General features: G+C 44.4%; 1 protein-coding gene across 2 annotated transcripts in view; it reads left to right on the top strand.

Annotated features, from left to right (window-relative positions):
• The window catches only part of LOC144178071 (uncharacterized), a 95022-nt gene extending 92993 nt beyond the window's left edge, over positions 1–2029 (top strand). For both annotated transcript variants that reach the window (XM_077705599.1, XM_077705600.1), the window contains exon 11: positions 707–2029. In XM_077705599.1, the coding sequence (XP_077561725.1) occupies positions 707–846 (140 nt within the window). In that variant the 3' untranslated portion in view covers positions 847–2029. The remainder of the gene's footprint in view (positions 1–706) is intronic.
• The last annotated feature ends 11175 nt before the right edge of the window (positions 2030–13204 follow it).

The following is a 13204-nucleotide window of genomic DNA, read 5'->3' as shown; positions in this document are numbered from 1 at the left end:
CTCTTCAAGCATTTCAGATTTCCAAAATGTTTAAGAAGTGTTGCAGGGTCACTTTAAAGCACAGACAGCAAGTCGCCCGTGAATTTTAGAAGCTTTTCACGTTACAGGCCCAGGAGACCAGTATGTTAGTCAGGCAAGTGTGGCTGTAACAAAAGAAGATTGCACATATGCGGTGTCCGTGATGGCCGGGCGGTTGTACGAAGTACCCTTCTTACGTCGCCTGTAATTTTTTTTACCCATATGCACATTCTTTTATTGCCTTGTGTGCTTCTTCTTTGTGGTTTTTTTTTTATGTAGTTACAAACTCCCTTTTCTTCTTTAACCAAGTAGAGTCTTGAGACTTTCGGTCATCACTGTATGTAATTCATAGTGTCGGATTTTCTGCCGTGGTAGTTCCGCTCAGGGAAAATCCCCGTCCCTGTTATAGGTCCGAAATGGTAAGCCCATAGATTGTGCATATTTGCTCGCGGTTCTTACTTTACTGGAGTCAACGTTTACAGGAGTCAAACTAGAAAATTATCACCAGCGTCAAAGTTGCAAGCCGGGTAAACAGTGGTAAATTCATGTTGAATACTAATTAAATACCGCAATAATTTGGAAGGGGAAACATCGCAGCCTAAACTCTAAAATATTTGCGCGGACCTTGTAAAAAGAAACGCCACACTGATTTCGCTCTTCCTTTTTTTCTTCTATTTTCCTTTTTCAGAGCGATTGGCTGTCTACAAGCAGTTGTATGGAGGCGTCGGGTTTACCTGCGCGCTGCCCAAGAACAAGAGGGGCAAAATCCTCAAGCGGAATCTGAAGGACGTATTCGAAAAGTTGCAGAAATCTGACGCAGTTTACTGAAACCTTCACGAATGCTACAACGGACTCGAATGCATTACCTTTGTTTCCCTCACTTATTTTCCTCAAATAGTACACGCAGTGTTAAAAAGTAAATGGCCACCTTGTCAAAAATAAATGCTCCCATCACCTACTAGGCTTTAAAACTATTACCGAAGCATAACTTCTTGAAGAAATCTTGCATAATGAGTTCCCCAAAGAACCGTGCAAAGCCTGCTTTTTCAAAATCCGTCTTCGTGTCTTTGTTAATATTTTGTCGTTGCATTTACGTCCGCATATCAGGGTTGCGTGAGAAACAGACAAATATATCAAGTAACAGCAGTGTAAAAGTCGGCCAACTCACACGTTGCCTTCTAACGCGGGCAGTGTCGTTTTGTGTACATCGCAGAAACTCAACAATACTGAAATATTGTGCAGAGAGGAACCTAAGGAACAAGTTGATACATTGCTTATTATAAGGTACGCTTTGAAATGAGGTATTCAGTTTACTCCGGATAGGAAAAAAAATCAGCAACCCCGCCCTCTAAGGACGACAGTGGTTGAACGCGAAGTCTTCTCGTGACGGAAAATCGTCGACTTTACACGGTGGAGTGCCTAATTTTTCTGTCTACTTTTGCTCGTCCATGAACCCCTCTACACATCCAAACTGCGGCGGCCATATCGAAATGCAGCAATCGGATTGACGCCGTAATCATAACGCGAGAGGCTCAGGTTCAATTCCCGCCATGGGAAGCAATTTTTTTCTTTCCTTTACTCGTAGTAGCATTAAAAACGGCATCAGTGAGAACTCTGAAGCTTCCCTTCAAAATACAAGCACATTTGGGAACCCACTGCGGTAATATTTCCTCCCAATTGTGTTAGCATGCACTTGTATGCTGATCTACCTCCTTGCAATGTTTTTGTACGTTGGGTTGCTCACTGATATTGAGAAAGTTTTGATGATCTCCGTAGACAGGAAAAATTGAATCGTTGGACGCTGAAAGAGCCACCTAATAGGTGAATATCAAGAGTACATACGCCCTCGTTTGTCACCACGCTGCTGTACCATTTGCTATTTTTTATTTACTCGCATACTAACCTCCTTCCTTTATTGATTCTCTACTGATATCTCTACCTGTGCGTCTGTGTACTCCCATAATAGGATGCGAGTGTGCGTACACTTTGTTCCTTACAATAAATTTTTTAATCGCTTTAACAGATCGTGTATCCACACTCCATTTCTGTTGTGCATTTAAACACGCATTTGGATTGCAAGTAAACACAAACAGAAAACTCGCACAGTGAACGCCGTAGTTTTAAAATTGAAACCTTCAGAACAAAAAATAAAGCCGTTCCATTGAATCTTAAAGCTGTCGGAAGTGAAGAGCAGTGATTCGCCATAATTGGCTGTAGCGCCATTATCCGCTTACTGCTAACACAGCAGGCAATTCAAATTTCCCGCCTTCGCAGTGCTTGCGCGCCCCCTGCCTGAAACTGCGCCAACGGGAGTTCTGTTTTTTTTTTTTTTTTGTCCTTCCTTTTCCTCCAGCACGTACCGGCATTGCACTGCCACTGTTTTTCGCTCACTATCATAATAACCAACACAACAAGCTTTCCTAACTAAATAGAACACGGGCGCTGCCGGTTAATTACATATATTTGGCCTGAACTGCACCAGTAGTCTTCTTTTCTATAAATAACTGGGAGATGTACGGCAAGCGCCAGTGGTTCACTAGTTTAGAACGCTTATGACTACATTAACCGCTTGTCTTTCGAAGCCTCTGGGTTACGCCGCGATGACGGAACGCCTTGTGGTTCTACTAGGGTACAGCGAGCGAGCTACGACCACAAGGTGACCCCTTAAGTGTTCTCCACCTAAAAACGTTGCTGCATGGGTGCCTGGCGTCCTCCAGCAGCCGTATCCCAAACAGCAGCCGTGCGGCCATTATCACTGGCCGCACTCGTGAGTGTTTACCGCCAGGAGGCCAGAGCATGTAAGAACACGGTACAATCTAGGTTGCGGCAAGTACAGCTCTTCCCGTGAGTATACTTTTATTGCGCATATATAATCAGGGAGCTACACTTCCCATGCTCATCAGATAAATATTCATTCCTACGGCCAACGGGTTGCCACACTCTAATCGTGCCATACGGAAAAAAAAGGCTTCAACATTCATACCAACGCTAGCTGTGTAGTTTAAACACACGAAATAAGTATAACTATATTTTAACACATTTCCTGCTGAAATAATAGCTTAAAATTGAGATCATATTTCATGCTAGCTTTTTCGCGCGAGAAAGAAAAAAACGGAGAGGTCATGCCGAATGTAGGCTACAAAATATTTATCTTTATTACAAAAGCATCCGCTGAATAAGTGCCGCAAATTTATCCGTAGATAATAATTTTCGCATAAAAAATAATTCTACAAAAACGCAGATTGCAATCAGCTGCGGCATATAGATAAAAAATTACCAGTACATAGAAGGTATCCAAAAATTACATCGAGTACATTGATATGCACATGTTCGTAGTACGAGCTAAACCTCAGATAGTCACTCGGCTTCTGGGATACGCGGAACGTTCGTGTCGTAAACCCCGCTAAACACGGGGTTCGTTCACAGGCGTTGTTCCGGGAGTAACTTGCGGCGTCTTAAGCGCTCCAGATGGCAGCTTCGTCTGGGGCTGAGATGACATCGTCTTCTCATGCTCGAGTCCGAGGGTCGACAAGGAACCAAGGCTGTCATTGGACGATTTGTTGGCTTCCAGAGTGGTTTCATTCGTGGTCCGCTTCAAAGCTTGCAGACCCTTGTATTCTATCTCTGTAAGAGTGATATGTGAAGAGTTTTAGTGAAGTAGGCACCTCTAAAGCCACCCACTTGTATACGTTTTAAAGGTAACCCAATGAAACAGCGCAATATTTCACATTTTGGAGTACAGGGAAAACTCCAAAGCTTAAAATGATTTTTTCTTCAGAAGGACGAACAATTGACCCTGAATTCAAAAGAGCTTAACACGTCGCTCTGCTTGTCTTGATAATAGCATCCATGCGCACCACCTTTGATTCTTTATAAGACCAAAAATTGTATTCAAAGCATCTCAAATCCCGGACACAGCCCCTCCAATCCGAAGAAGCGACGATAGGTCATGCGCTTAGCCAAAGCGACGCCGAAGTTATCACCACCGTCTCTCAGCAGGTGTGCTGAAACTTTGGCAATGGTCGATTGCACGTAACAACATTTCGACTAATCAGTTAAAGACCACCAACATGACCAGTCAGATTGATTGATTGTAGGGTTTAACGCGCCGATGCAACGCAGGCGATGAGGCGCGCCGTAGTGGAGGGCTCCGGATTAATTTTGACCACCTGGGGATCTTTATCGTGCGCCGAAATCTCGTACACACGGGCGTTTTTGCTTTTCGCCTCCATCAGAAAAGCGGCCGCCGCGGCCGGGAATCGAACCCGCGACCTCGTGCTCAGATGACCAGTCAGAATTGCATGTGTTAAAGCAAACAGCGACCGCAAAATGGTCAAACTCGTTGCTCGAGATTTGACCTTACCAGCATCGGTGATTATGCCGAGCCTGCACGCATGAATCCTGTAGGTGCATACCAGGAAATTACGCAGTAGTATATGTATTCCTTACCGCACCATAGATTTTCATACTAATATATACTACAGGGAAATCAGTCGCTCTAGTCGCGAGCCGCCGTTTGTGGCACCAGTGCCCCTAGCGACGTTCCTTGCTTACTTGGCTTAGCTTGCCATATGGCTTCTTTTTTGTTTCGAAGCCAAAAGCAACAAAAAATGTTACAATTTTGGTTGTTCATCGTGAATGAACCTTCAGCATAATCACTGACGAATTAATCTTTTTGTAGGTTCAATTTTATAATTAAAAAACAAATTTGATGAACCCTCTAGAGTAATATTTCTGCTTTTTGCAGCCAGAGCCAACGTTTCGGCTTGTTTATGAGCCATGCCAAGGACAAGTGGAAGGTACCTTCTCGGTACACGACGGAACGCTCGCCGAACCGCGGCTCCCCTAGGCAGTGACGCCAGATTTTCCTCTAGTATATATTAGTATTGTCACGTAGACAAAGGCGACGCAGCTGTCTTGAAGAAAAAAACAAGTTTATTGGAGCGAACTTGTGCTCCCCTAACTACTTAAAGAATACACAGGCGGCGAAAGAGCAGTCAACTACGTCACGTGCGTAGACGGCTGTCGGTGATTAGAATGCCGAGGCATCTGCTCACCGGGAATTTATCACTGGGCGCGAGGGTTTCTGGAATAGTCGAATTGTATCCAGAACACTGTAGATCAACGAAGATTATTTTAGGCTGTTCACATTCGTTCGGAACGATCTCCCTATCCGAACAGATAACACATGCGGCACAGAAAGAATGAAACACGCGCATCCATTGGCACAGAGACAACAGCGATAACACAGGCCGGCGCAGCCAGGCGGCAAAAGCAAAACACAAATGAACAAACCGAATGCATGGTACACGGCAGTATGAAACTCTACGCCCCACACAAATCGCTACCGAGGGACCAGGAAACATTATTCGCCGCCATGCAGGTTAACACCTTCCCACACCCCACCACTTCACCTCTCTGACCGACACAATTTTTCCATTCTGCGGCTTCCCTCGTGAGCCTGAGATCATCGGACGCCCTCCCTGCCCGCCCCCCCCCCCCCTTCTCTCCCACCCCACACATCCACCTTTCCACAAGCCTTTGGGAGAAACCCTTGTCCAGCAACTCCCTCGAACAGCTTCTGCGCTTGATAGAAATGACTGTCGACGTGGCCCCAGGCTGTTGACGCGGCCCGAGATTCTGCCCTGATTGAAATGACTGTCGCGTGGCATCCTGTAAACAAGACGCCTCTCCGAAGCTTTTCTTCGACTTTATTGAAATTTATTGTCTGTATGATCATTTCTTTTTACCTTGATCAATACCATACAGGAATAATATGTCCTTACCACGTTTATCATTGTTGAGCGCACGTAAAACCAATTTGGCTGACTCATGCTTCCGTATTAACTGTTGTCTCAAAGTGCCGTTATTACTTCTGAGCCGCTCTACTTTGGCGTCTACATATACATTTTTAGAAGCACGCATAATGATATAGCTTGACATTGATAAGAGTTATAGGGGATTCTAACCACCACTGCTACACTACGACAATGAGGTGAGCTTTCCTAAGTTTGATTTAGGGCTCATGGCCCCAAAAACAGCGTGTGCGGAAGTATTGGCAGGTGCGGATGTTTGGTTTTAGCATCCCTAGTAGAAGGAGCGCCTACGGCCTCGGTCGAACAAACGCCCTTAATTGGGCTTAGTAGTCCACCTTGGCCACTAATTTTTGCGCCACTTGAAGTACTACAGTAGGAGATAAAGAGTGCTTAATTATGTGTTCTTCAATTACATCTTTTACCGTCCGGATTCCCCATTCATAAATGTTCTGAGAATATGGTTTTTACGATGGTAACTAATTTTTACATCCAATCTTTTAAGCAATAACTAGCGGTAGTTCCCGGTGATGCCCGGGTAAGCCACTATTCGCCGCGAGCTCGACATGTAGGTGGCAACAGCATCGCGCTGCTAGTGTGGATGCTCCGCCGAGCGGCCCGTAACAATGCATACTGTGGGCGCGCTTCGTGCCTTTTTCCCGCCGTAATTGCGCACGAAAGGTGCAAACAAGAGTGGTATGCTGTAGTTCTGTTCCTCAACGTTCAATGTATAGCATGGAAGCGGCAGTCAGTTTTCATTACTACGCCAAAAAAAGCGACGACTCATCGGGAATCTCAGAATGGCCGTAATTGCGACAATGAACTTGTACGCTGTGGCTCGTAGCAAGCTCGATATTTCCAGACTATGGCTTTGAGCCTTCAATAAAAGCATAAATAGAAACAAATCAGGAAGCCTCGATCTCTGAAATTCAGTTTACAACGGCAATCTCAATCGCCTTCACTGGTAGCATGACGCATTCTTGCAATTGTGGGATGCCCTGAAATTGTAACACTACTTAACTGCCCCGAAATTCTTTCTAAGAGCTTACGATATTTTTTGTGTGTTCAAAAGGCAACATAAAATTACTGAATTTTGATCAGCGCAGAAATATAAATGTAACCGCTCTAACGGGTCTTTTAAATGAAATTTTAACGACTCTGAAGGAAGGTTTGATGAATAACGGTTTCGGATCACTTATTTACGGCTTTCGTTGCAAGTGAACTTGCGAATTGAATTGTCAACGCACGCAGTACAATCAACATCTCATGTTTAGCTAGGTTTTCGCAAAGTGACAAGCAGGTTTACAGTGTGCAAACCAAGCTTCTGGGACCTCACAGTGAGCACATATTTTCGGTTACGGCTGCTCTGTTGACCATTTGCGTTCCTTTTAAAATCTAACAGGTGCCTGCAACAGCGAGATGTGTTTGCATTATTGCGTATAAGGTCGCTTACAAACCCTAAAGATGGCAATGAATAAAGTTGCGCTGTTGCAGATGTAGTAAAACATTTCCTTATTATTTCTCGTTGCGAATCAGCGCAACGGGTTCCCGGTAACTACTTTGTTTTTTAAACTGAATATCGCCTTTGTCTTGGAATTTAATTCTTGAGGATTGGTTAAAAAATGAAATTCTGTGCATTTAGTTTTTTTTCAGGAGGGGGGGGGGGTGGTCCTGACAACGTTGCAAGAGCAGCGAGAAGAGAACGCAGCTAACGCGAAGAGCCGAACTATGGTTATCGGTATTACTTACAATTGAAACTACACTAGGCGTCGTGTTCTGTAGCGGTGAAAAAGCAGTACGTATTTTCAAACTGATTAACCCCCCTTTGGCCCGGGATTGTCCAGGAATTGTGGCTTGACTTTTTCAAAATTGTATTGAAAGCAAGCATTGTGGGAAAAAATTAAAAATAAAACAGCGAGCCATGCCACACACCCCCCACACATGTGGGCAACAACGTGAATTATATTACGCGATTTTTCCTCTTTCTTTAAACTTAGGTCCACCTTAAGAGGTTAAGACGTGACCATATTAGGCATTTGGTTATGCTGAGTGAGACACGTTTCTGTACAAGGTGATTCATGTCGGATTTGAAAATGATATATATGAACATGACACACGAAATGCCACATGACAGACGCAAACTCACAACTGCTTAATTTTACCGAAGAATCCCCCTAAATACTCTTGCGCATCCATAGAAACGTATTTTAAATAATACGTAAAATTAGAAACTCGATACAGTTGAATAAATGTTTATTTCTCCTCCTCAGTATAAACAGCGACTGTCCAAAAGTGGTATTTATTTTAGAAAAGGTACGAGAAGGACACGATCACACAGACGCTTGCGGGTGTAAAATACGTGTCCGGTAATATATGGGCGATAGCGCACGGGTCGTGTGCAGTGTAAATGTTTTCGTTTGTTTCTTATTTCTATAAAGACACAGCGCAATTTTACAAGGGTGTGGAATTTGCACGCGTATGCACAGGTCTTGTCGCTTCTTACCCGTTTCGTGTTGTAAACAATTATACTTTAAATAATCACCACGCCACCTTCAAAAAGCACCCTTCGACGTTCCCGGAACGGCAGACGACTGCACTCAAAAGTGCAATGTGCGGAAGCAATGTTTATAACACGTTTCACACTCAAGCGGTGACCAGGGCGAAGATGTTTCGCGGAATTAAACCAGCGCATTAACCCGCAACGGCCGCTGATTATTGCGCTTCTATAGGAAATGAGCAAGCACAGGTAACTGTGTCATTCCTTACTGCCAAACGAGCACACATATTGGTTGTTTTGTCGTGTGCAGCACGCGTCTTGCGCCGCACGCAACGTGAAAAAGCAGACGACGCGAGAGCGCCATCCACACTAGGAGCGGTTCGTTCCGCCGCCGCCAGGGGCCGACTGTGTTCGCGCTCGGGGCGAATACTACCGACACTAATCGGCATAACATATGTTTAGTTATTGTAACTTTTCACAATATTTTTTTTCTCCTTGGAGTGTTCAACAATTATAAACAGCCCCCGCTGTCAATACATATTCTCCTACCAGTGGCACGTGGGTTACAGTGAACGGCTGCAACTCGTGTTGTGTTAGAACTATCCAAAACAAATTTTACCGAGATAAATTAATGGATAACCATCACACTATTAACGTCCCACTTTCGACATGGTGGGCTTCTCCGGGAGGCCTGTGGTGGCAGAAAGAAGCAACAGATAGCGCCGCTATTCGAACGCACGAGAATTGACTGAGATACACTTCAGGATTTTTTTTAAATCCTGCTTCTCTCTACATATGGTTGTTAGCATAAAATCTTGCAATTGTGTTTGGGGCACCTTTATGGCCAGAATTAATAATAAAAAAACGAATTGCACATAACAGCCTCTACAGTTAGAAATAAATTCTAAATACCACGTTTTTCCCCAAAATTGTGACTGTCCCTATAAGGTTTGTCTCATGAAAAATATTAAAAACATCAAACGCCTTTGTCTAATCGAGAACGTGTTTAAACAGGCGAAGCTTAATGATACACACGCAATGCATGCCGACAGGTGAGGCTGAGCTTCATCCAACGCATCTTACAGGTACATTTGTGTTTCATATTTTTTGTCTATTTATATAATCACTTCGTTGTATCATTTCGGCTTCGTCATTTTTAATTTAACCTCTTATATTGTCACTTTTTCTTTCGAATATTCTTTATAGTTGATTTTACGCCCACGAACGCGTGTCCCCATGACCTCCTGCTCTTCGGTCGCATGAATCGCCTCTAGCCTACCCATAGACCTGCGAACTTCTATTCAGGCCATCATCATCTACAGAACTCCTTAAGAGGGGCTTTGCTGTAGTGTGCTTAACACACACATACAAACGCGCACACGCACACGCACACGCCCCTCCTTCCCCCCTCCCCCAGACACACATCATACGCTCACGTCTGTTCTTTCAAGCCTCGTTCGAAAGATATTTTTAGACATTGGTATAGGTTAGGTACATCAACGAAAACCGTTTCTATATCTCAATGGGCCGCACTCAAAACACGTTTATTCTAAAAATGTTTTAGTGTTTTTCTCTACCTCAAGAGTGTAATTTAAACAAAATCGATAATTAATGTTGAGCTACACGACCTTAGTAGGAATGCACCCCGGAAATTTGATGGCTCAAAGACAAGCAGTTTAGCAGGGTATTGACAACCTGTTAGGCGTTTTCAGCGTGTTAGGGGTGTGATAGTAAAAATATACTTTCCACCAGCTGTATCGCAGGGCGAAATCCTTGGAAAGGTTCTTGTGTGTTTGTATGAGTAACACCTATCAGTAAAAATTATTTGATATATCAATCCGTCGTTGTATGTATGAAAATCTGTAAATACGAGCAATTTTCTCCGAAATGCAGATTTGCACCGTAGATGGTCGTTCCGGTGTCCGCCCCCTAGGCGAGACAATTTACGCCTGTTGGTGGATCTTCCTTTTCTAAAGAACAATAAATACATACATACATAGATGTTGGTTATAGGGTGAAACCACGGAAGCACTTTTTAAAGCCTTCTAAGCAGAAACAACATTGATAACTCAATGGGCGAGCGAGATAATCATGAATAGTGGAAAACCCAATTTTCTCCTTTCTATCTATTTCGTGTGAAGTTTCCAAAACTACAACCTTAGTAAGCACTTGCGACATTATAGAAATGTATTACTGGCATTTCAGTTCTCTTAGTTCCACATTTGTGGCATATCGTTGATTAATCGGTCCGTAATTGAGTGTATCGGGCACTTCAATTGACAAGTGCATATTTAGATCGTATTGTGAACTACAGAGCGTTCAACAGAAAGTTAGCTTTGCTCTACGCATACTTTTTGTCTAGACAAAATTTCTTTAAATATTCCGCCGATGCATGAAAATTTCGTCAGAAACTAGCCCATAACACCTCCGCTGGAAAGGACGCTGGTGGTTTTTCCGTGTTCCTTCAATGCTGCGAATGAAATAAGGCCGCTAAACGGATGCAATAGTAGAGAATTCCCGAAACATCTGCATACTTTCTTTGTATAATTTTTATGGATACACGCAATCTAACGTGCTTTGCGCCGCCGTTATGGGGGAGAACACCCTCTCCATTACTGTTAATACAGTAACAGCAGTATTGCCTACTTGTACCGAGGAAGAGGAATTTGTTGTACTTACTGATCGACACCACGCCCAGTAGCAACAAGGTGATGAAAATGATCCCAACGCAGACGGCTATATTGCAGAGCGCCGCGCATAAGTGGTCACAGCAGTTGCAGGGACAGCACAGTTTTCTGCCGAGAAAGAAAAGAAGTTGACGTAGGCGATCAGAGTATTAGTGAGCGGCGGTTGTTACGCTGGCTTTTTGAAAATCTCATTGTGTGCGAACGCCGTTAAGTGTTCCTGATAACACCAGATTTAGCTGATAAGGACAAGGAAAAATGTAACCACATCCACAGGGACATTCAAATGGTAGAGAGGGACAAGTCTAAGGATAGTTGGATACCTGATGTAATAAAAATTGATCACTCCAACATTCCCTGCTGCTCAATGAGGGCTTTATTCAGTCGCAAAACTAGACGCCAACCATGTTCACCTACCCCCACGTGCATGCAATAAACAAAAAAAAATAAAACAGATCCCCTCATTCTGAAAGCTGTGAAGTGCGGAGCAGTGATTTGTTAGAGGGGCTGTGGCGCCATCTCCTTACTAGTTCCAGTATCAGCCTGGTGCAGATACCGAAAGCAGTCAAGAGAAGGCGTCGCAGCCCCTGAAGAGGCCTATAAAGAAACACGGTATTGTGTTTTAAATGCAGAGCATTTTAGTAACACACGATGTCACCCGCGTTGACGTCCGTAATCCGCACCGCACCCCTCCTTACTATATAAAAAAAATACTATCCGGCGCCCGGTTTCGATCCCTCGACCCTGTCGTCGGAACGCAATGTACATGGTGCTCTAGCCACTGCGCCACAAAGCCGACACAGAATGGGAAACTACGAACGCGCCTTATATCGTTGACTCATTCAAATTACTGCTGACGAGCGCTCTCTCGTCAGCAGTTGCCACAAGTGCAACAACATTAACGTAACGCAAACTACTTAACGTCGTGCGCCCCGGAAATGCTCTGCATTTGATCGTGCCCCTCGCGAGGGGGATGTTTCACTGCGTCTTATCTCGGTCGTGGGACCCATGGCGCCATCTGGCGGAGGCGCGGAACAACTCGTAGCACTTTCTTTGAAAAAGCGCTTCGAAAGCGCGGCAAATATGAAATAGGGATGACGCGTTTTCGAGGCAATCCGCCGACGTGGCTGCTTTGTGTACAGACTCGGCGGCGAGCGTCACGGGGTTCTGTTGTTTTAGAGCGCGCCTTGTACTCTCATGTCTACTTCTTTCTGGCTAGTAATAATTTTTTTATTTTTGTGTATTTATTGGGTGAATTCATTATTTTGTCCTTATTTTATATTAATGTGTACTTATTTGCGTCTTAGCAACGGCGCAGCATGAAAATCACCCCTACAGGTAACAGTTTGCTAATGTGTAACTGTGCCTCTCTGGCGGAATGGGACTCAATGGGATGGACATCGCCTCCGTAACGTGAGGGACCTGGGTTTTATACCGACCAGGTAAAGCGGTGATCTTCTCGAAATCTTTCTTCGGCTTGACTCCGCGTACAACGGTTCCTAATTTCCGTGACCGCGTACGAGCTACGACGATAAGCCGGGGCCGTAAAGGGTTCTGCGGGGCAGTAAATATATCAGCGACGCTATTTGGGTATCTTCCTTCCCACGAGGCGTTTTCGTATTGTAAATTTTATAGCAAACGTTTCTAATGATCTCGAAATCAGCCACAGATCTTAACACCACCATGCCAAACTCCGCGTACCGGTTGGTCTCAAGACCACAAAAACAAACGTGAGGCTTATAGGCTCCGGCATGCCAACGCGTACCTGAAAGGTGCTAATGTTACCCCGGCCGAGTGATACATAGCCACAGGCTTGCACGTGTGCTGGACAGCTCTCCATAAACAAGAATGTATGCTGTGGCAGCACGTGTTGCTACACGAGCTGCGGGGACATGCACCAATAAATCAATGAATCATCTTAATGGACACCAGAAGCACTACGAGAGCCGACCACAAGAAATATGCCGTTGTTCAAAAACCTGTATCCGTACTCCGAAGAATATAAAGAAGAGTCACACACACACACACACACACACACACACACACACACACACACACACACACACACACACACACACACACACACACACACACACACACACACACACACACACACACACACACACACACACACACACACACACACACACACACACACACACACACACACACACACACACACACACACACAC

This window comes from Haemaphysalis longicornis, unplaced genomic scaffold (genome assembly GCF_048455015.1).
Source record: "Haemaphysalis longicornis isolate Haplotype H1 unplaced genomic scaffold, Haemaphysalis longicornis Haplotype H1 scaffold_4, whole genome shotgun sequence".
NCBI lineage: Eukaryota > Metazoa > Arthropoda > Arachnida > Ixodida > Ixodidae > Haemaphysalis > Haemaphysalis longicornis.
Note: the sequence above shows the minus strand (reverse complement) of the source record. Positions and strands in the feature narration are given on the sequence as shown.